General features: G+C 40.2%; 1 protein-coding gene across 4 annotated transcripts in view; it reads left to right on the top strand.

Moving 5' to 3' along the window:
* Positions 1–25,397, top strand: part of LOC128744285 (protein Shroom) — a 407,780-nt gene that overhangs the window by 158,074 nt on the left and 224,309 nt on the right. For all 4 annotated transcript variants that reach the window (XM_053841143.1, XM_053841145.1, XM_053841146.1 and 1 more), the window contains one exon: positions 20,817–21,028. In XM_053841143.1, coding sequence (XP_053697118.1) covers positions 20,817–21,028 — 212 coding nt within the window. The remainder of the gene's footprint in view (positions 1–20,816; positions 21,029–25,397) is intronic.

Consider the following 25,397-nt stretch of genomic DNA (forward strand, 5'->3'; position numbering starts at 1 on the left):
TACAAATGAAGCTGCAACTAGGTTGTACAAAACTTTTAGAGTGGAGTTAAGCGTAAGGTGCGAGCATGCGGTTATGGTATTTGAAAAGGATCGGTTAATTAGGTACTTTTCTACGGCGTTTCTTCCGTGGTGCAATTTGATGTGGGACACCCTTTATTTTGTTGGTGAATGTCAAAACCACATTAAAATAAAAAAAAATTATTGTAGAGATACCTCGATATAAGACATTCTATAATTTCAACAGGTTGTCTTATATCAAAACATGATTTTTTCACAAAAATTTTCATTTGCGGTTGTCAATTTTGCTCTGTGTTGCGTGCTTACGTTTGTTGTTGAAGAGAAGGCGTAGTTTTACACTTTCACAAAATTGTTTACTATCAGGACATCGACTTGGTCTAGGTGCGATCGAAACAAATAATTCTGTACTTATTGGACGGGAGGACCTTGTAAATTTTTTTATTCTAATATTGAGGTAGTTAAATTCGCAAGTGTATAAACTTGCCGTGGCGGGCCTGGGAAGTAAAATCATGCTTACATGTGATTGGTTGATTCCTTAATTATTTACAGTTCATGTTCACAGTACATGTTCATTTCTCTTACTTCTAAAGTGCACCCCAACATAGAAAACCAAAACGTAGTTCTACGTTAAAATTCATCCTTCTCAAGGTTGCAGATTCTTCTTCTCTTTACGTAAATAATCACAGCTTTATTATTTTACTTTATTACTTTGGCATTTATACTAGATTGGCTGAGCGCACGCCCTATAAATCTCTTCAACGCGGGTAGGAATGTAAATTATTTGAATAGAGATTCAAGGTAAGGTTAGGTTTAGTGTAACAAGCAATCTGTTCAGATTCTGCTATTGATTTAGACGTAATGAGTGTGCACGGTTTGAATGATGTAAATACGTATACGAACATCATGCATGAAACGCAGCACTAAAGCTTGAAATTTAAGTAATGAAAAGGAATAAAAAGACTGCTTTTTGTTATTTTTCAAAATGTACAAAAATGGAAATATGTTCAATTAAAATATTTTGCAAACAAGGTTTAGGGTCAGTCATTAGGGAGGAAGTATATACTAAGGGTCTTTACAGATAGTTTATTTATAGCCTGTTTCATTACATCTGTCTTCATTTCTCATTTTCTCCAATTCAATATTCCCTTGCGCCGGCTCTCGACCGAAACTTTCTGCATCGGCAGCATGACTACTTAGCGAATCTTAGGTTCACTCACAGATCACTTACAGCCTTCTTTCGGTAACCCGAAATCAAGCGGACCGCAAACCGGACACGTACCCTACGATCAATGACTTATCTTGAACCACTTATTCCTTCATTTCACTTCCATACGGTGTAAGCAACCGTCTTGAAACAAGCCAGGAAAAGAAAGATCGCCATACCGAAAAAAACCTGCGCTTCAAAGTCAAAAACCATAACTATGTTTAACCTCATTATGTCAGTTATTTCCCTACTCTGACCAACCTTTAAGCATGAAATTGCAGCTGTAAAGATCTCTCTCTATGCCATTTGCCTTTGCCCCACCGCCGCTCGCCACCTTCACCTTTTCTAGCTCGCACACACGATCAGCGGCGATCCGGCGAACCGAAACCATCGTCTACCCAATCCGGCGGATGATTCCTTCTGTTGCTATTTCTGCCATTCAATGAGCATTAATTCGCTCGTTCATTTAATTAGAGCATATTTATCTTCCCCGTCCGCCATCCATCCGCGGCTCGGATGATGCTCAAATCTACTCCACCGACCGACCGACGACCATCGTTGAACGTAGACACGTGTGTCCTTTTCCTTCCTCCGCGCCATGTAGGTAGACCGCAGTAATCTAAACTGGCAGTCGTCCGTTTCGCTCACCTTTCGCGCGGTGCGCACTGTCTCCGCGGTATGTTTGCATATTCCACCTCAGACTCCTACCCCCCGGCTGCATCCATCGATGTTCGCCTTGTTTCACCACCCACACAGACGCACACTCACATTATTAATTGTGTAGGAAGGAAGAAGCATACAGGCCTATTAGAAACAGTGAACAGTGATCGCTCGCCGTGCCACCAGGCAGAAATCATATTGTATCGAAACAAATTTCCGATTGCAAGGCTTCGGGCTGTAATTTACAAATTAGTGATGACTTCCGTCTGCGACTGCGGACCAGATCTGCCAAGTGACTGAGTTGGAAATGGGCTTGTATTTCACTTTCCAATGCCCATGCAAGGTGCCCGGTTGGTTATTGGATCAGGATCGTTTTCTTCGGTTTGAAAAGGTGTTCTCGGTGAAATTAGGCAACATGTGCTTTTGTGGTTTTAGTGGATAGTTTATTTTCTAATTGATTCCTATGTTGTTTTCTGTGATTACCCAACTTCAATGATGGATGTATAAAAAATTTGAGAATATGTTGACCACCAACTTAGTTGACAACGAACCAGTTTATTGCCATAAAAACAACAATTAATTAACACAATTTATGGGCACGAATTCTTTGACATCCTCTCTCTTGATTGTTATGCGCGAATTGCGTCGAAGTTCATCGGCGAGACTGGTTCGGAGTCACTACCCTCTTTTTTTCTCACCATTATTTATCGAATCGGATGACCTTGATAGGTGAACAGCCATAATATATCAGCCATTCGATACGGTTTGGTTTTCGAAATGTGCGCGCTGATATGTGATTTATGACTTGCGGAAAGAAACGAAGCCGATCGAAGGTACCTCCGGCATTCGTAAAAGAATTCGGTTTTAAATCAAAACGAATGGGTTTCTAGTCAAATCAAAATCGTGTTGGTAAATCCACCATGAATCAAATCGAATGAATTGCGCTTGCTTGCTTGCCAGTGGTGCTTTTGGCAATACTTCTCATCAATCTTTAGGATAAAATGATGATAGATAAATTAGACACACGATTAAAAAGTAATAGCAAAGCAATCAGTATTGATTTCTTTTAGGTCTATGATAAATGATCAAAATTCTAAACTTTTTCAAAGCTATAGAAATAGTATTATTAAATCTAAATAGGACACATGATCCATTGATTCAGTGCTAATAACGTACATTTTTGTGCCATCTTTTTACTATTTACAAATAGGCCATTCAAACATCTGCCCACCTGTTCACACGCTCTGCCAAAGATCGAAAGCTCGATCGTTGTTTCGCTTCGAACCAATTTCGACAGGATTGGCGTTTCGTCGGCGCTGATTCCACTAAATAATACTTTTTACGCGCCGATGAGAATTTCTGTCGGCGGGATAACCCCATTTATCTGTAGAGTAAACATGTTTGCTTTCATATTCATATGTACATTTGTGCGTTTGAGTTGACACACTAACGGGTGGGAACTAAAATTTTGGAATTTTTTCGCGGTCCTTATGCTCAACAACAAACGAGCTTAGAGAGAAATGAGAGTATGTATCTCTTAGCTCCCTCTCTCCTCTTTTTGTTAATATTTTTTGTTTTGTTTATGCTTGCCCAGTTTTGCTAAAAATGGCGTCGAAACAAGAAGCATTGCGGAAGCGGAAGTTCTACGAACTGCAACAGAAATGTTGGCAAAAAGTATACGATACAACATTTAAAAAACAAATATGTTGCTGCTTCGACTGTTTACCATATCCTAAGATGCCCAACAACTATTCGCAAGCAAGGTAGTGGAAGACCTGCTAAAATTATGGACGCAGAAGGACATCGTTCTCTTTCTCGTTTCTTCAACAACAAGCCCTCTGGTTTAGCTATCAATTAAGATGCACCAGACTAATGTTTTAAGAAAATTTTGATCCCGTTTCTACAAAAACATCATGCAGATGGACAATACATGTTTTAGCCGGATAGAGCATCATCGCATTACGCCAGAAAAACGCAATCGTTCCTGAATACCCACTCGATCCCATTTTTACCCAAAAACCGCGACCCGACAAATCTGTCTCAGTGCGCCCAATCGAAGATTTCTTCGGGATTTTGAGTTCCTTGGTGTACAAAAATAACTTGAGAGCCACCAATTGTATACAGTTGATTGGTAGAATCAAGAGATGCATTCGCAAAGTTAACATGACGGCCGTACGTACCGCTCCTGTTTCGACGTCAAACGAAAGCTTCGTCGAACAACCGATTACGGACCGTTTTGAAATGTACACTAATTTTTTTTTCAACAATGGATAATGTATCTTTAATTTCGGTAAATCAGATCTTCTTCATGTATCTTTGTTTTTTTTGACAGCTTGAGAAAAAAATTTTAGTTGCCACCCGTTAGTTTGTACTGATGGAATTGAATGCGATCAGTTCCCTAACAAGTCTCTGGAAAACTTTCACCTTCTTTTCGAATATCTAAAGGAAATTTTTAAACTTTCTAATGAGGGAGTTAATTGAATTTTGGAAATTGAAAACTAAAAATAGAAAATAAACAGAAACCGGAAAACAGAAAAGAAATTAAAAAAATAAAAAAAACATAAAAAGAAGAAAAGAGAAAACAGGAAACTAAAAACAGAAGATAGATAGAACCCGGAAAATAGAAAACAAACAACAAAAAACAAAAAGTATAAAAACATATAAGAGAAAACAGGAAACCAAAAACAGAAAGCTGAAAACTGAAAGCAAAACAGAAAACATGTAACAGAAAGGGGTCAATCCCGGCGTAGCGGCTAGCATTCACGAATGACCCAAGCTGGTTAAAGTGACTATAATACAAAAAACAGAAAACAGAAAAAAATAGACAGACAGAAACCGGAAAATAGAAAACAGAAGACAACAAACCAAAAATATTGAAAAACGAAAAAGAGAAAACAGAAAAATAAACAAAAAACAGAAAACAGAAAACAAAACCAGAAAACAGAAACCGGCAAATAAAACCAGACGAACAGAAACCGGAAAATAGAAAAAATACAAAAAATTTAAAAAAGTAAAAAAAGAAAATAGAAAACAAATCTGAAACTTGAAAACTAAAAACACAAAAATGAAAACATAAAATAAAACATGAAACATAAAACATAAAACATGAAACATAAAATGGAAAGACGGAAAACGGAGGACGGTAAATAGAATACGGAACAAGGAAAACGGCAGACGCAAAACAAAGACGAAAGACGGAAAACGGGAACCGGAAAAAGGAATACACAGAATGGAAAATGGAAATCGCAAAATAGAAAACGGAAGACGCAAAATGGAAAACGGGAGACGCAAAATGGAAAACGGAAGACGGAAAACGGAAAATGGAAGACGGAAAACGTGAGGAGGAAGACAGAAACCGAAAGACACAAAATGGAAAACGGAACAAGGAAAATGGAAAACGGAACAAGGAAAACGGAAAACGGGAAATGGAGAACAGAAATGGAGAAAAAGGAATTCGGAAGCTGGAAGATGGAAGACACAAGTTGGCAAACGGAAAATGGAAAACGGGAGATGGAAGACGGAAAAAGGGAAATGGAAAACGGGAGATGGAAGACGGAAAACGGGAAATGTAAAACAGAAGACGGAAAACCAACGACGGAAAACGGAAGACGCAAAATAAAAAACGGAAAATGGAAAACGCAAGACGCGGAATGGAATAAGGAAGACCTCCGAAGGGAAACGGAAGACGCAAAGCGGAAAACGGAAAATGGAAAACGGGAAACGAATAACGGAAACCGAAAGACCGAAAACGGGAGAAGGAAAACGGAAACTGGAAAACAAATAACGGAAACTGAAAGACCGAAAACGGGAGAAGAAAGACGGAAAATGGAAAACGGAAGATGGAAAACGGGAAATGAAAAAAAGAAAACGGAAAACTAAAGACGAAAGATGGAAAATGGCAAACGGTAAATGGCAAATAGAAAATGGAAAACGTAAAAAGTAAAACAGAAATCGGGAAATGGAAAACGGAAGAAGGCACTCGAAGACGGAAACCGGAAGACGGAAACCGGAAGGCGAAAAATGGAAAACGGAATTCGGCGGACGGAAAACGTAAAATGGAAAATGGGAAAAGGAAAACGGTAAACGAGAAATGGAAAACGGAAAATGGTGAACAGAAGACGGAACGCGGTAAACGAAAGACAGAAAACGGGAGAAGGAATACAGAAACCGGAAAATGGAAAACGGAAGACAGAAAACAGAAAGCAGAAGAAGGAAAATGGAAAATAGAAAACGGAAAAAGGAAAACGGAATACACAAAACAAAAGACGAAAAACGGGAGACGGAAACCGAAAGCCGGAATAAGGAAGACGGAGAACGGAAAATGAAAGACGTAAAATGAAAATGCAAAACAGAGAACGGAAAACGGGAAATGGAAACCGGAAACTGAAGACGGAAAACGGAAGACGCAAAATGGAAAACTGAAAATGGAAAATGGAAGACGCGAAATGGAAAACAGAAGACGGCAAACGAAAAAAGGAAGACGCAAAATGGAACGGGTGGAGAAAGATGGAAACCAGAAGACGGAAAAAGAAAAACGAGAAAAGAAAAACGGAAGACGGCAAATAGAAGAAACGAAATGGTAAACTGAAAATGGAAAACTTGCGACGGCAACCGGAAAATGGAAAACGGCGGATGGGAAACGAAAAATGGAAAACAAAGAGCAGCAAACAAAGTAAAAAGTAGCGAACAAAACACAGAACTCGCATATTACTAGACATAATAAATATTAAATTGAAATTCGGATGTTTAAAAATTAGAAGTGTGCGAGTAAAAATCAGAAAAAAATTAAAATGATAATTTAAAATCGTAAATTTTAACTTTAATGTGTACTGCGACTGGGACTGCAACTGAGACTATGACTAGAATTGGGAGGTATCAGAAAACTGCAAGTTGGATTGACCTTCTGTTTTTAGTCAACAGACTTCGCATCCAGCTCTTAAGAGTATCGAACAATTGCGGATTAGTGTCGTTCCCTGAGGTCAACTGGGAGAAACAATGCGATCAAATGCTTTGATAAAGTACGTGATTTTCTATGACTTCATCTGTAGATTCCACTAAATTTGTTGTGATCAAGCACTGCTTGAAGAAACCGTGTTTTTGATTTGATGCAATGAAAATTTTAAAATCGAATACAGATAATGTCAATATAACGAGAATTACTTGCGGTTGCTTTCTGATCTGATTAAAATTATCATGTTTAGATAGAAAATGTTCAGTTAATTTTATTTAAAAAAATCATTGTCATCCAAGAGCAAACTCTAAATCGCATCAACCTCACACGTTTGCCACATTTGCTACATTTGCTTTGTCCCAACCGGTCGGTTATTGACCAAACTGTAAATTCGGCTGTCAAACCAATTTACGTGAGCCCTATAATCTCTAGCAGATCTCGTTGCAGCCGACGCTTGTTATCGAAACGTACCCTATGTTCATGCAATACCTGATCCATCGCACGAAGGAATCTGGGCCAATCGGGGATCTACGCTCTGTCACTCGCTCGCTCGCTTGTTAATTTACCACAGTCATCATCACCGACGACAACGGTGACGGCAGCAGCAGCAGCCCAGTAGTGGAGTGTGAACAATTGTTACGCACAATTGAACACGATGTCGCAAGTCTTTTCGGGTTTTCGGATCGAAAGAGGGCACGCGTCTGCCATTGTGGTGCCAGTCAAGCGCCGCAGCGACCGACCGAGCGTCATCGTCGTGACAATTCGCGGGTTTGTCGTGGAGTTCGCGAGCTCGCGCCAGCAGCCCTGCGCGCTGGTGGCATAATCACGATCTCCTCGATGAATGTCAAAGGCGGGCGGGTTTTGATTAGGCTTAAAACGCTGTTGGCTTCCTTTGAGAATAAATTTCGAGTGGAAATTGGAATTTCTGTGCGCCCATATAGCCTTTCTATTGTAGTTTGGTAGGTGGTTGTTACAGTAAAATGAAAACATTGTTTGTCTCTCGGGGGGTTTTATTGGATCAACTGAAACCGACTCACAATCGCTAATGCTGTTGACCGCACCGCTGCTAGTTGTATAATGGATTCGGATTGCCCTTTTCGGTCTCGCAGCGCAAGGCAAATGTTTCGCATTTTGATCCAGATTTGAACTTAAAACACGCTTTCGGCTCGGATTTCGTTTTGGTAGGAAACCCCATTAATGCGGTAATGAATGGTTGAACTTTTCCAGCTCCACCCAATTGGCGCTAAGTAGATCACGAAACAAATCAGTAAACATCGATCAGATTTCCGACTGGAGGGCGTTCCCATCACCCATTAATCTTGGCTAAGAAAAAGGGTTAGCGCCAGGAAAATCTCCAGTAGCAGTCAGACCTTTGATCTCTGACCATCAACGTTGGAAACAAACCTTTTTGACATACGGTGCGCTACGTTCAAGCCGAATCCGGCGAAATGCAGTCACGTTCCTACGGTCCGTTCCGTCCTACTGACTGGCTGTTGATCCTCTACTACATGCAGCAACAACCACTGGAGAAACATTCTGCTAGACTAGAGTTCGTTCCTTTCCTGTTCACCAGTCGGTTGCAAGACCGAGCAAGCAAGCAAGCAAGCAGCACGAGCGAAAAAGATCAATCGATTTGACACGTTGACCTCGTTTTTGTTTTCCAACCCGCCACTCCCCACTGCACACAATCAGCAACCCGTCGAAAAACACGGAATGCTTCCGATCGGAAATGCGAAAAAAGCAACCAAAGACTTAGGTACTACCGATCGACAGTCTGTGCGCTCATTGCATTGGGCTTTGTTTTGTATTTTTCTGCCTGCAGTTTTTCCGTGCCTTCGGACAGCGATTCTCAACTCGGTAGGTAATCAGTGCCATTCAATCTCGCGTTAGATTGCCAGCCCCGCTTGCAAGACCCGCGCCTGGAAAAGTTCGATTTAATGAAAATTGATTTGTCTCATTATTTGAAGTAAATATGGGCTAGTCTGACCGTAAGCCCGGGTAGCCGGAGTCAGTCTAAATATCGAAAACGACGAACCGGACTCCGAAATGCCAATTGGATATATGTATGCTAATAAATAGAGTTAAGCTGAAAAGTAGCACCGATGAGTGGTAGGTACTCGTTATGAGCGAAGCGCCGGACGATACTGACAACCGAAAGCGTGGCGGTGGGTGGTTGGTTGGTTGCTTCTGAACCATTCTAGCAGCTGAGTGGAAATTGGCTTGGACGTACTTCACTTGCATGCCATTGACCGTTCAGTCAAGCGAGCTAAGGCTCCCCTGCGGCGCCGGTGGTGGTCCGAGCATATCGAACAATCATCGAAGGGTCATCAGTTAGTTTCTTCATTCGGATGTGGAAATTTGAGCTCTTCCTATCGTGATTTGATCGTGATTTAGAATGATTTGCGGCAAAAAAAGTCGGAAGTTCAATACGATGACAGCCTTGTATCACACTGAACCACTCTTGACAGCCCCACGACGGGCGGGGAAGTGACGGCTTACGATTTTGTAATTAGCGGAACCGCCTGCTCTGGGCCAGTCTTCTGTAACGGTGCGATGCGAAGCAGCACGGCCCAGGGAAACTGTTTCATGTCTCGATCGATTACAGTCAACAGCGAGCGAGTTGAGAATCGACCGGTCGTCCGAAGGGGACGGCTGATAGCATTCCGTCGATGAAAACGAAACTGACTCCCCGGAGGGTAATTGCACGTGGCAGCTATGCTTGTACTCGATTTCAGGCCGGTTCGACCCTCCAAGATCGATGACAGACTTTAAGCCGTAAGTGAAAGTGATACCACTAGAACCTGGTAAGCCCCGTAGACAAAAACAAAGCTTCCCCATTAGCCAGGATGTTCGTGATCTATTGTTACTTTTGGACAGTCGCAAAAAGTGATCTCGTTTGATCATCACGGAAACAACATCTAAACCTTCCCGCAGGCTCCTCGTCGTCCGAAAATGGTTCTCTAACGATCGATTGTTATTTGTTTGGTTTATATGTCTCTGCGATCACTCTCCGCCGACAGTCTTACCAACCAACGCGACCGATGGAAGGTATTGTGGGTGCTTGTTAGTGTGTGCAGCAGCCGATCGTGATTTGCGATCGATGGGAAAATGTTGTTTCGCTTCGTTCCGGAGGAGCAAGATTCACTTTCGTTGATTGTGGTTGCAATCAGAGCACCGAATGAATGCACACCGGAGAAACGGGCTAACGGGGAGAATTTCACTTCAAAAGTGCAATACCCAGCAAGACAAGACACAGGAATGACTTTATTTTCCTGCGGCTACCGCAGGAATTTGCATCCGTGTTGAGGAGGCAGACGTCATTCGAAAGGCTTGGCATTTAATTTTCCTCTTGCGGAGAACGGTCCTCGACATGTTGGACCGGTATTGTCAATTTTCGATAGGCACGCATAAAATGAATTCTTTTTGCGAGTTGTACTATTATAGATTGTACAATAAATTTCCCTATTGGCACCCTTACATGGTCATCATCAGACCGTACAATTGAATCCATTATTGTTAATACCAATATTTATTGTTTGCACACTTCTTTGGTGCTTCGACTGTGAGAGATTTTAACCGTACGATAACACCCCGACAAGCATTGTCCGATCGTACCGCCAGATTAAGTTCCACACCGTTTTATTATTATTATTCTCATTTTTTTTCAAGCCAATTCATAATCCGCACCATTCCGCTGTGCAGCCTATTTACCTTCCTTATTTATGGATGTCGCAGTTGGTTGCGATCGTCGCGAGCTGATTGTCCGCCATGTTTACCAAATTCATTGCCTGCATGTCAATATTTGCCGTCAGCAGGTTCAATATGCCAGCCAGCCAGCCAGTCAGCCGGCCTGCCCGCTGCCTGGTCCTTTGTTCAAATGACGACTGACTTGGTGTAAATTGTTTTCGCGAACTTTTCGCGAATCAAGCAGAGCAATGCAAACTTGCGGGCCCAGAGCGGCTGCCTGCGGTACTTTCCCTGCGCTGCTGCTACAATCGATGTGTGAGTCATGTATGTGTGTCACTCGCTGATGTGTTTTATGAAGTGCCAACCCATACAAAATTTGCACAACACAACACAGGAGAGCAACAGCAATGATTTATAAAATAAATTATCCGCTTGACTACGAAAAATGGTACTCTGGCCGTGTGTTATTTGGTTTGAAATAACTGACATGTTCTGTGTTTAAATTGAGATTTAATCTACTGTTTGACATTTGCTTATGTAACACAGTTGATACATTTTCTGTTCATTCATATGATCTAGATAAAATCAAATTTGTAATGCAAATGTGAGTTTCCAATTGCAAATTATGTTTCTATTTTTACCTCGTTACTGGCCAATTAATTGCCATTTTATATTTCAGATTTTTATTAGCTTAGGCCTTATATCTGACTTCAACATTTGAATCGCCTGTAATATCTGATTTCCATTTGAGGAATCAAAGCAATCTTCTATATCTATAGTTTTACTGTTCGTTGATTCTCAATTTACGATTTCTGATAAACAATTTCCGATGGCGATTTCATATTCCAGACTCGTGATATAAGGTATCTGATTCAAGTTATCCGATTTTCTCAGACATATCTTATCTCAGACATTTGATTTACAGTTCCAGATTTTGACTTCTTATTTTTGTGTAGGTAATTTTCAAGTTTCAATTCAAACTCAAAGACCTTCGTTAGACATTCTTTGATTCTTGTATCTGTTATACCAATACCTACTGAGATAAATGGAACGGGTTAGCGTAGCTCAAAACAAACATGATATATGACATCACTTTTTCGTCCTCAGCTGCCAGTTTGCGAATCGAAACTTTAACCTTTATTTAGTTTTACAGTCTTCCGACTGAAATTTGACCGAAAATGATTCTTGTAGTACGTTTATCCATACGTCGATGCAACTGCAAATTTTCGTGCAGCTTTCTTGAGCGTTTCTTTGTTTCCGGACTATGTTCGCACTATGGGCCAGAAATTAAAATTTCGGGACAAATATATTTTCGGTTAAACGGCGTGTCTCAGCTCAATGTGGTCTTCGGCAACTTTTTGAATTGAAAATTGATGCATATTTTGAAGGGGTCGTCCAATATTTATGTGTTACTTTAACAACAATTTAAGTAATAACTTTTTGAATAATTTTTTTTTCGCCTTTTTGGTTTCAAAATATTAAAGATAAACCAATTTCAAGTAATTTTTCTGAAGATATAAAACTTCTACCTTTTACCCATTTTCAGCAATAGACCTTTGTTTATAAACGACCTCTCAAATCACATTTCTTCTTGTAACATATTCATTTCAACAGACAGCTCAATGTGATGTTCTAGACAACATTTTTCACATAAAAGAGGATATTTTTGCTGAAGACTGTTTTGCTTTTTCTGCATTAATTAATAAGATATAACTGTTTTTAGGCTAAAACCGTTTGATGAAAAATGTGTATTTTTTCAAGGGTGGTATCTTCGGAGAAGTTAAATAATAAAATATAGCGCATCTTCCTGCACTATTAGGGTGACCATGAATTCACCTATTAGGGTGATACAAACTTTTGTTTTCTTAAATAATTTCAAAAAAAAGTTTTTTGCTCCAAAAGTTGCAGAAAATACTCAAATAAGCAACTTGGCTGAATAAACTAACTATCTATCTCTTACCGGTTACGAAATATAATGATGTGTTAAAAAAGAGCACTTAAAAATCAATTGCACTCAATAACTTTGCAAACGATTATTTTGTTGCTTTCAAATGTTCTACAAAGTTATTTCGTATGTTGAAATACATATTTTCTGTGAAGACTGTTTGACGCTAGGACGCATATTTATTAAGTTATGAAATGTATGAAAAGAAAATCCGCACTATTCCCAGCTATTCCCAGCCATGGTATTCCCCGGTATTCTCTGAAATACACATTTAGGCAGATAGCTTTTATAATTCCCTACAATTTGGTATGCAAACTAATTGCAGATACTTGCAGATGGCTAAGATATTCGGATTTTTCATCAGATGGTTTTTAACCTAAAATCAGTTATATCGTATTAATTAATGCATATAAAGCAAAACAGTCTTCAGCAAAAATATTCCTCTTTTATGTAAAAAATATTTTCTAGAACATCACATTGAGCTGTCTGTTGAAATAAACATGTTACAAGAAGAAATGTAATTGCTGAAAATGGGTAAAAGGTAGAAGTTTCATATCTTCAGAAAAATTACTTGAAATTGGTTTATCTTTAATATTTTGAAACCAAAAAGGCGAAAAAAAATTTATTCAAAAAGTTATTACTTAAATTGTTGTTAAAGTAACACACAAATATTGGACGACCCCTTCAAAATATGCATCAATTTTCAATTCAAAAAGTTGCCGAAGACCACATTGAGTTGAGACATGCTGTTTAACCACAAATATTTTTGTCCCGAAATTTTAATTTCTGGCCCATAGTGGTTCGTGATACGATCTGTTACAACTTATACGTGCTCAAACTAGGCTTCCTAAGACACGTTCTGAAGCCGCTTAGTTTTATTTGAATTTAATAAAGTTTTTATCTCGGTATTATTCATTACCTCTTGGTTTTATTATGGTACTAGCTGAGTGCCCGATCTTACGGGGGCCCCTTTGTCTTTTAGACACTTGGACATATGTTATTGTAACGAAAATTCTCATAATGCAAGAAACAAAACCCTTTTATTTCTTTCGAACGTCTCTACTCCCCTTGTCAACTCTTCCCCCTCCCCGTTTATCCCCCAGCTATTTGTAAATTTGTCTTCGCGACGGAAATCCCTATCCCTTTTTGCTTAGTCAGAAAGAGAAAACAGTTGTATTTGAATTTTAAAGTTTCACGGAAAACAAGATGTTATAAAAATGTTTTATTTCTAGCATCAATATTTTCAACCAGAATGACAAGTTAAAGTTGTATTTCGGTTGTAAAGCTAAGCTTTCATCGATCATTTACAACTTAGTATTGATACAAGATAATGGGCGGGCTTTCAATTTCAAGGTTAGTGGATTAAATTATCTTAGTTCAGATTCAAGGAATTTGAAAGTTATACATTTTATTTTAGCAAAAAAACAATTCGTACCTACGAACCATTATTGTTTTCTAAAATGTCGAAAATGTATATTATTCACACTGTCGTTGAATTACTGTGCATATTAAAAAATATATGTAAACTATGTTTATTGGCAACCCCATTACCGGCATTGAAAACCGGACGAAGCGATGGCAATGAGTACAGCGCAGATCAATGACTTTGGCACAGTTTCTGCAAAATAGCAATATTTTATTGAGCTATAATGCATCAATTTATGAGTTTTTCGAGTATCCTTTGAGCGCAATTTAAGTGCTTTTTCAAATAAAAATCAACTTTGAATCAGTTGTATGCTAATGCAAAATGAACTTCATACAGTAACGCTTTTTTTGTAAAGACGTTTATTTAGAACTCTAAACTTGCATACATGAATGTGTTATACTAGTGAAGTGTACAATGTAAAATAAAATTTAATGCTTCACTGGACATTGGATTATTGGCATCTAATATATATTTTATAAAAGTTATAAACAGTTGTAAAACCTGCAGTCTTTTTCTGCCGTCCATATTGTTCAATTCCGGAAACCTCAGCTTAGCAAAACCTATCCTCCTACCAAGCTTTTCACTGATTTCGAATTTTTTGGCTATCGGTGTGCCCATTTGTACGCAATCTTGTCTAAATATGGCCGATGACTGTGCCAAAATATAATGAAATAGTCATAAAATGATTTTATGTATAAAAAGAACATTTAACATAATTAAAATGAAAAGTCCCACAGGTTTTCGTCAAAAACGTGAGATCGTCAAAAAATGACATTTATTTCAATTTCGCTCAATTTTTGCTTGTCAAAGCATTTCTTGAGCACATCATTTTAATGGAAGTAGAATGGTAATTTAAAATCTCACTTTAGTTTGGACTATATGAGGGCTACAATATTGCTTTGAGTGATTGATGAATTACTGAAATATATTTTAGCAATTTTATCATTCGAAAAACATAATTACTGAGGCATTATGCTTATCAACTCCGGCTACAAGGTGCATTTATTACGTCGTCTATCTCCAATGGGAAGAAAATTCGAAGGACAGTACCAGACGGCCTTAATTGAGGCGGAATTTTTACTCTCCGCCAAATCCTCCACCAGAAATGTCGGAAGGACAACGTGCTCACGTATCATATTTTCGTGGATTTCAGGGCAGCATACGATACAGTCGAGCGCCAACAGTTATGGCAGATAATGCACGAGTACGGTTTTCCGGACGAACTGACGCGGCTGATCAAAGCTACTCTGGAGTCTTTTCGAATCGCGCAGAGGATTGCTGCGAGGGAATGGACTGTCCTGTATGTTATTCATTATCGCTATTGAAGGTATGATCCGGCGAGCAGGTATCGAAACTCCGAGCCTTCGCAGGCAACCTCGACATCATTACTAGAAACTTTGGGACGGCGGAGGCAATCTGTGCCAAACTAAAAACGGAGGCCGGGAGGATAGGATTACAAATCAATGTGTCGAAAACCAAATATATGGTAGGAAGAGGCTTCAGAGAAAGCAACGTTTGCTTTCCACGGACGGTGACTGTTCATGGTGATGAACTGGTGAATCTCTGGTCACCGCTGACAATAATACGAGTAAGGAGATTTACTGACGCATTCAAGCTGGAAGTCGAGCCCATTTTTTCCTCTGTAAGACAAGGAGCAGACGCCGCCGAACAAAGCTGACGATGATACAAAACGCTAATTAGACCGGTAGTTCTCTAAGGACTTGAGACAGTAACTTTGCTTACGGAAGCCATACGTGCACTTGCCGTATTTGAACGTAAGGTGTTGCAAACTATTTTTGGCGGAGTACAAACGGATAGCGGAGAGTGGCGGTGGCGTATGAACCACGAGTTGCAGGCACTACTTGGAGAGATTCCCATCGTACATCTGGTGAAAGTTAAGAGATTACGGTTGGCCGGCCTGTGCAGTGAAATCAGTTCTCTTTAAGAACCTCAGCGGCACCAGAAATAGAGGGGCCCAACGTGCTAGGTGATTCGGTCAGGTTGAACTTACGTGTGTCGAGACGCTCAACGAATTGGCGACGAGTAGCTCAGGACCGAATACAATGGAGAGGAATTTTTAATACGGCAAAAGCCACCCCGGCTCTCGGCTGGTAGAAGCTAGAAAAAACAAGGCAAACAAAGCCCTCTTTCCTCATTTGGACCTCCTTCCCATGTTATATACTTTTTACATCTCTTTTCGTTTTGGAAATTGCTATGATACTACGAACATGACTTTTTTCCTCTCAGTCTGACGTCACCACATCCCCCCTTATTACCCAAGTCCCCCTACCTCCCCTGGTCAGCTTTCACTTGTTGTCGCACAGCCACTTATACATCTGTTTTGTCGTCTAAAATCCTGGTAAAGAAAGTGAAACCGTCTTTTTCCCTTATTTTTTTCCTTCCTCTGGATGGATTCTTTCGGACTCGCCTCCTTCTTGCCATTTAACCGCTTGTACAATTTCTGTCGGTCCAAATATAAGAGAAACGCAGCCTCTTTACTTATGTAAACTTCCCCTTTGTTAATCTTGTTAGAGATTATCCCACCCCTCTGTGCTGATTCTATTACGTCAAAGAACTTGTATGCCAAATTTGACGTAGGAGAGTTATGGCGAAACATATGCAGCAGTCCCCCCGAATAAGTCGGTATTTGATAAGGACGTTTCCAATGAGGACGATCTCGAGTGATTTCATTAAGGCGGTCAAACGCCCTTATTGGAATACTTTTTCGATTCTGAAAAATCGATTTTTTTTATTGATTATAACGAAAGATTAACATTTTGAGCATATGTGTTTGAAACCATTTGGATGACTTCCAAAAATGACAGCTTGAAGCTACAGCTCGTACCGCGCATGTCTGGAGCGAATACACAGCGAATAAAAACTTCAACGCCATTTTTCTCGAAACTAGGTCTTCAAAGTCGGTAACATAAATATCTCAACGGTTCAAGCAATTGGTCATATTGGTCATATTGGTCAAAGTCCCTAAGAAAAGAGACCTAACGGAATGCGGTAACTGGCATGGCATCACGTTGCTCTGTAGTACTCTCAAAGTACTCTGTAAGGTAATCCTCAACCGGATCCAGGAGAAGATCGACGCTACTCTCCGGCGGCAGCAAGCTGGATTCCGTGCTGGCCGATCATGTGTAGACCATATCACAACGCTCCGCATTATATTGGAGCAGATCAACGAATTCCAGGACTCTCTTCTGCTGGTGTTCGTTGACTTCGAAAAGGCGTTCGACCGACTCAACCACGAAAACATCTGGGGCGCACTTAGGCGTAGAGGAGTTCCAGATAAGCTAGTCCATCTCATCGAGGCTCAGTACGAGGCGTTCTCGTGCAAGGTTTTGCACGACGGCGTCTTGTCCGACCCCATAAGGGTTACTGCTGGCGTGAGACAGGGCTGCATTTTATCACCGCTTCTGTTTCTCATCGTTATGGACAGTAGACAAAATAGAGGATTGACAGTAGACCAAATAGAGGATTGCCTTGGAATTCTCTAACGATGGAGCAGCTAAATGACCTCGACCTAGCCGACGACATTGTCTTGCTCGCACAACGCCGAAACGATATGCAGAGCAAGTTAGACGACCTCTCCGAGAGCTCCCAGGCAGCAGGTCTCACAGTCAATGTAGCGAAAACTAAGTCTATGGTAGTGAACACTGACAATTCCACCAACTTTACAATAGCGGGACAACAAGTTGAGCAGGTAGCCGTCTTTCAATATCTTGGTAGCCAAACAACGCCCGATGGTGGTACCAAGACTGATATAGCCACACGAATCAGGAAGGCCAGGGGTGCCTTTGCAGGTCTGCGAAACATTTGGCGCTCACACCAGATCACTCTACGTACCAAAACCCGAATCTTTAATTCAAACGTTAAATCCGTACTGCTGTATGCCTGCGGAACGTGGTGCGTCTCAGCGGAGACAACGCAAAAACTGCAGGTATTCATTAACCGGTGCCTGCGATATATTATTCGTGCCTGGTGGCCTGATAATTGGATATCCAATGAGGAGCTCCATCGTCGGTGTCATCAACGGCCGATAGCCACAGAAATTCGTGAGCGTAGGTGGAAGTGGATCGGACACACCTTGAGGAAAGGAGCGAACGAGGTTTGCAGAGCAGCACTCGACTGGAATCCACAAGGACAGCGTAGAAGAGGCAGACCCAGAGGCTCATGGCGACGGAGCTTAGCCAACGACATCCGGGCTGTAGACGAGAACCTGTCCTGGCGACAGGTAAAAGCCATGGCGGGTAACCGTCAGCAGTGGAGATCTCTGATTTCATCCCTTTGTTCTGCCGGACCGGCGGACATGGACACATAAGGTTCAAGCAATTCACTTGCTTCTTTTTTTTGTTTAAAAGGTTATACAATTATCTAGTCTTTGACCCACCCTTTTTTCGTTATAGCGATTTATGTATTTTTTAGAAACGTTTAAAGTTAATTTTTCGACTACAAAACTGACTTTTCATTTTTGGAATATTTTTGGAATATCCAGGTTAGTCTCATAGAACTGGTGCTAACATACTGAGTATCGTTTCGTATGGCATTTTAGCATCGTTTGCTTTCGTGCCTCGCTCGTTGCATTTTTCCGACAGTGGTTGTCTTTGAAGCTCATTTTGAATCGACGCGTTGTAATGACGCGTTTACAAACCGAAACTTATACTAAAGCGTTATAAGCGAGGTATCTCGTGCATTCGAGTCGTGAAATCGGTTACCTAGGAACCTCGCGCGTGTAATTTCCGTTAGGTATATGATTATCGAATGTCAAAAACTTGATTGCGCCCTAATCAACTTGATGCTCCCTGAAGTTTTGGGTTTTGATATTTAATTTCGACTTAAACTCACTATTTCAGACGCCGCTTTTTTGACTTTTTGATTCCTGAAATACAACTTTTAGAATTTAGAGTCCATAGTTTTGATAACCGAATTACAGCTTTGGTTTTCATTTCCTAAATTTGGTTGTTGATTTTCGTTATCAGAGTTACAATTCCCAATTTCGGTTTACTGAGTACTGGCTACCGACTTTGCAATTTCTGATTTCCCACTGCAACTTTAGTTTTCCGATTGAATTTCTAATTATGTACATTAAATTTTATTTCTTTGTGGAAACATTTAAACAATGATTAATTAGTTAAAGCAACTTTGATTTCCGATTTTAATTGATATATTTTAATACGGGCAATATTTTAAATTGTTTTACTAAATGGATCGAGTGGTCTTTGTGGAACTTTTTCGACTTTCCTAGACATAGCTAATTATAAATAATGCATTTATAATTCTTGAACCAAGCATCGCGGAGCAAAGGCTCCCTTGGAAGAAAAGTGTGTTTTATTTTCTGCCTTTTGTTTTCTGTTTTCTGTTTCCTATTTTCTTGTGGATTATTGTTAATCCACATCAAATAGAATGCTTAAAATAAAAGTTGTTTACTCATCCAACAACATTGCAACATGCATCAATCCAACAACATTCATTGACTGTAAACTCTTTACGACCGTTTGATTGCAAAGTGAGTTCATCAAATAACTGCTCCGATTTCATGGCTGTTTAAGTCGCAGATCGATGACACGATCGAACCAAACCCCAATTCAAATCGTACAATGATTTAAAGCTAACCCGAATGCGGGGTGCAGCTTGTTTCGAGCGAAAAGTGGCTGGCTGGCTGCTGGAGAAATTGCGTCAACCTAATCCGCCGCGATCGATGGAGTGACCGAGACAGCAGGGTGCAACAATCGTATGACGACAACCGTTAAAAAAGCCGTAAAATGATCGCCAAGCGGTTTCATGCCCAAGGTCAAGTTGTTCCGCTAGTTATCGCTCGTTCATTCGTTCGCTCGCTCGTTCGGATTGGTGGCCAGAGGAGTCAAATTTACCGCGGGTTTAGAGAAATTGCCGCATCGATAATTGTCACAAATTTGCATCATTAGGCGACGACTGTAGTTGGAGTATTTTCCGACCTTTTTCCCACAGAAATGTAACTGACTTATCCATAAAAAGTAATTACCATCACGCTCAGATGGACACTGTTTGTGGTTCGATTTTCCGCTGGGAGGCAGTCTGCCTGCAACGTCGTAAAAATGTTTAGCAAGAGAGATTTTTCTTTTCTATAATTGGTGGATGGAGTTTGTTGAGTGCAATTAGATGAGATAAAATATAGATTGCACACAGAGTATGTCCGCCCTGATGGGTGATTTGATCACTTCCTGTGGCCCTTCCTACTAATTTACCTTTTCCGTGTTAGATTCGAAAAGTTGTAAAAATCATCGATGATCGTGTGATGATCATTATCGTTTCATGGTCTGTCGTCTGGTTCGTGTGTATGTTGTAACTTCATCTCGCGGGGAACTACCGAGTGACGTGCCCCTGTTCCAGTCCCAGTGCGCCGTAGTTCATCGGAAGGGCAAATTCATGTCGTCTTCAGTTCGTGGGCACTCCAAAGCCCATAAACATAACCATTAAGATATGCTTTGGAAGGTTTTAGTGCTCTTTTCCCGTGGATTTAATCTTGCGGATCTCAGGAGAGCGGACGGAAATAATGAACGCTGCTGTGCTGGCTGGAAAGGTTGGCTCATAAAGAGTTGGAAAAGTGTCACTGGTTCGTTGGGCTGCCCGTGTGGTCTGACCCAGTTTTCGGGGCAAGCAGTCGAACCACAGCTGATTTTATGGTGATGCACGCGTGACCCGATTTGCATCTGCTGTTCTGCGGTTTGGTTTTAACCTTTTTGCCTTTTTTCAAGTGGCGTCTCAGGCCAGAGTTTGCACAAATTAGCGGGGCTTCTCTGCTGTTGAAAACAAGTTTTCAATGAAAGGTTAGCACCACGAATCCTTGCTAGTAATTATACTTCAATCATAGATTTACATATTCACTTTTAATTTTGACCACTAAGTGACTAAAAGAATTCTTTTCGTTTTTCTCCCTTAGATTACGCCAAGACAGTGACCTCTTGCTTTCCCGATCGGCGCATAACTGGTCCCAGCAGGATCTTCAGCATCTGTCGTCATCGAACAATAGCATCGCGGACAACAATAGCTCCGAGAGCACTTCGTCGACGGAAACGCTCAAGTGGCTCGGATCGATGAGCGATGTTTCGGAGGCCAGTCACGCCACCAGTATGTCCGCTCTGTCCAGTGCAGGTAAGAAGACTTTTTTTTATCTCTTCCCAATTCATTTCTCCCTTCCAATATTCTTAAGAAACCAAATTTACCTTTTTACCTTTCACTTTGCAAAACCGTGAGAAACAGAACAGAACCTTGCACGAAACAATCAGGTTATAAATTCGAAATCATCAGTCCCACATACGCTAATTAACCGTGGAGTCAAAACGCCCACTCGGATTCGAACTGAATCAATCTCCGCTTTTTTTTGCTGCGCTCTCTGATGCGAGCAAAGGTCTGACTGACTGGCTGACTGCCGGTTCTCGGGGCGGGTGCCTACAGGGGACCACACACATTCGCAGTGGGACGTTTCCTTGTCGATCGCGGAATCGTACAACATGTCACACTGTGTCTGGGGGGACCGACGCGACGCGACCTGACGGTGGAAGAACTTTAAAGTATAGTTATCGATTGAATTAGGCTTGATTCGATTCGATTCCGAAACTAACCAACCGTGTTTAACTCTTCGTCGTCGTCGCTGTTGTTGTTGTTGTTGCTGTTGTCTTAGCTGCTCAGCATGAAAACTGCGTCGCCTAGTCCGGTCCCGAGTCCGGTCGGGGGGTATAAATTTGCATTAACAGCTCAATTCATTGGCCAATGGTTTTTTGTTTTGAAATGGTTGCGTTTATTTCTCGCTACATTCATTAACCGCTCGTTGACTGCTTGAAGTACTGACTGAACATGCTTTCAGAGTCATTTGGTTTTCACTTTTTTTTATTTCTCGTATTCTGTTCGTCATTGTTATCGATCGTTATTGTTTACCCGAGGTGAATAGAATATTTCACGCTGCTTAATGCTAAAGTTGGGTTTTTTGGTTTCATGAATGACCACGGAAACCTTTGACCTGCGGTGGTGAATGGTTGGGAACTGGGTAGTCGGTATCGGTATCGAAAGAAGGCGATCAGTATGCAGCCTCTTTACGGTTGGGTTGTTAACGAAATTTGTATGGCTTTCAAGATTTGAGACTAATGAGATACGGAGTATAAAGTAATGAAACATTAAATCATAATAATAAAGGGTAAGAAAAAACCTTGAATTAAATGTAGAATTTACCTAATAAATCAAAGTAAATAAATTTTAGTTTAATTTATTTCATAAAAGGCACTTTCCTTATAAATAATACAATTTAGCTTAATTTAGAAGAATTTCCAATAGCTTATTAACCAGTTTAACAAATAAAAATTTGAAATTTTTGCAAAAAAGCGTCTCACTGTAGACGTTATTTCCCTATCTATGGAATGTACATAGAAAGAAAGTTTTTATACGGCAGCATTGCATTATTATTTTAAGTAATCACCTAGGACCTAGGTAATTTGATAGATAACTGATTTTAGTTGCCCTTTCGTGGACTAAAAGCACTGTCTGTTAATTGTATTAGTGGACGTGCAATTAAAAGACAGTGTAACTAAAGAACGAGCAATTAGCGTACGAATGCTGCAGGACATTACTTTTCATAGCTTCGCCACTTTGATAATAGTTGCAATTAAAAGCACATATGTTATCACATTAGGTTTGCATTTCATTGAAACTATTTACATTTTGAAATCCTGTCCGTGTGCCGCCTAAAGCTATTGGTTGCATCAGAATTGGTGTCGTAAACTTGCGAATATATTTAGATAACTTTCCCTTTTGATAATAATAATTATCAAATGCTACTCGAACAACGTTTTTATTTCGATCGAGCAATGATTTTTAGTATCCATTTTTGTAAAAAAAAATCATGCTTGTTTACCGTTTGATAGCAAAATACCTTCTTGGTTTGTTGACACTGATGAACAACCATACTGAGAGCGTATTTGAGAACATAAAAAAATCATATTTTTCTCACCAACTGATTGTCGGCAATTTTTCGTAAGTGAATAGGATTAGAGATCAATCATCAATTATAAATTGTGGAGATTTGAATCGATGTGGCAGTAGGCAATTGAATGGAACCAACTTTCTTGGCACGGAACCCTTTTCGATTTTGCTCTTTTGATTATTGCCCCTCAGCCAAGCAGAATTTGAAAACGTGATGTATGTGCCTTTTGTAGAATTAGTTGTTATTGCCAAATTTTTTTATACACAGCGCTATAAGACTGCTACTCTGTTATCAGCCAAAAGAGCGCTCTTTTTGCTACAAGCACCATTGCAGCCCTAAAAAAAAGCAAAGCAAAGCCTAGGTGCTACATTCCATTATCAAAACTTGACTTTCTGTTTTTTATACGACAGACTTCGCAGCCAGCTGTTAGGGTACAGGACAATTGCAGGGCCAGTTGCTACGATCCTATTGACTCTATCCGCCTCTCCCAGCCGAGATTCGAACCTACGACGCGTGGCTTATTGGGCCAGCATCATACCTCGAGGCGGACTGGGAGACTTTGCAGCCATTGCAAAGCTTTGTTTTGCACCTGATTTTGGACCGCACTGACCGCATTTCAAGGTCAAGACTAAAAACATGGGGTTTGGTCTATTTCATAGGAACGGAGCCTTTCTCCGAAAACCCGCGCTGAGAATCGCGGCTAACACGCTGACAGACGAACAGCGTCACACGCAGCACCCTGTAAGTCGCAAGGGCATGCATAGTGTCGTCGTTCTGCCAGTAAAAACAAGGTTAGATTAAATTTCTCGGTCGGTGGTTTCTACGGTAGACGGAGGAAGAGGCACAATTTGTGTCTAAAAATAGCCCAACCCATGTTGCTAGCTTAATAAGGGAGTTGCGCAGTCTCCTTTTGTCCGGCGCCTCTACGGTTCAAAGGTACAAGTACCAGCGAACCACATGCCCTGGCGGGTGTTGTGGGTTCGAATCCGGTTATAATCTCAGATTATAGCTTGGTTCGACTCATGCACCTTTCAGCATTGGACAGAAGGTAGGAGTCACAACGACAACTTATTAAGCGTAGCTACCAATAACCCCTCCCCCCTCCCTAACCTTTTCACTCTTTCTTTTCCATTCAAAAATTCTTCATTTCTTTCCCCAGCCGTCCCATCATCGATTGTAGAACCACCGTTTCAAAAAAATATTCATAATTTTGTTACGTAACTATTCTTCTGACTCTTCTTCTCGGTCTGACAAGAAATAACGCAAACTCGACCCCCCTCCCTTCCCTCTAAGCGTTACGTATTTTGTGTACGAAGTCTTTTCTGTTCCTTTTTTATAATTTCCAGTCCGGATTTTACCCCCTTTCTTTTTCTTTTTTCCGTTTTTTCCCTTTTTCTTTCGTTTTATTTCTGTCTTGTATTTTCTGTTTCATTGTCTCGTTTTTCTTTGTTTACTGTCCCATTAATTTTTCTTATTTTCTACCCTGTTTTTCCTCTCATTATTTTTTGTATTTTTCTCAGCCTTTCTCCTTTTTTCGTTTCAATTTTGATTTTTTCCTACTCTTTTTTATCTCTCCTTTTTTGTTTTTTTATTTTCTGTAACGTTTATTCTGTTTGTGACTCTCCGGTCTTTTTTATCATCTGTTTTTCTGTGTTCCGTCCCGTTTACCCTTTTCTTTGGCTTTTTTCTTGCTTTTCTTTTCTTCTTGTTAAGTCCCATCTTTCTCCTTTTATATCACGCTTAACCGGTTTTTTCCGTTTTACTCGTTTCCTCTATCGGTTTTCCTTTTTTCTCTCTAGCTATGTTATTTTTCTGCTCGCTGTTTCCTCTATCACTTTCCTTTATGTCTCGTTTTTCGCTTTTTTCAATCCTGATTTTCCTCTTTTTTTCTCTTTTTCTGTCCGGTTTTTTGTCTTTTTTCGTCCGTTTTTTTAATGTTTTCAGGTCCGTTTTTCCTCCTTTCTTGTCTCGTTTTATGTTTTCTGTTCCGTTAGCTTATTTTCTATTTTTTCATTTTCGTCTGTTCCGTTCTTTCTCTTATTTTGTCCTGCTTCTGCTTCTTCTCTGTTTTATCCCGTTTATTAACCGTAGGCCTTTTTTCTCCATTTTCCTTATTTTCTGTTATCGTTTCTTAACTTTTCTTCGTCAGTATTTTCTACTTTTCTTTTCCTTTTCTATCTTTGCTTTTCTTCTTTTTTGTTCCGTTTGTTCTCCTTTCTGTCCAGTTTGTCCTTATTTTCTTTCTTGCAACGAACGACGAAATTCTCAATCGTTTAACCTTATTTCCTCTCATTTTTGTTCTTTTCTTTTGCGTTCTCCCTTTTTATCTGCCACGTCTTCTCTTTCTTGCCTCTTTTACGATTTTTCTCCTATTTTGTCTGCATATTTTCTCTTTCTACGTACCGTTTTTCCTTCGATTCTGTTACGATTGTTTATTGGTTTTTATTTGTTCATGCCAGTTTTTGGTTCATGACGTATGAATTTTTGAATTAGGGCTATTTCTATGTGAAGTTTATTTTGATTAAAGTGGAGGAGCGTTTGGTGAGA

This window comes from Sabethes cyaneus, chromosome 3 (assembly GCF_943734655.1).
Source record: "Sabethes cyaneus chromosome 3, idSabCyanKW18_F2, whole genome shotgun sequence".
Lineage (NCBI taxonomy): Eukaryota > Metazoa > Arthropoda > Insecta > Diptera > Culicidae > Sabethes > Sabethes cyaneus.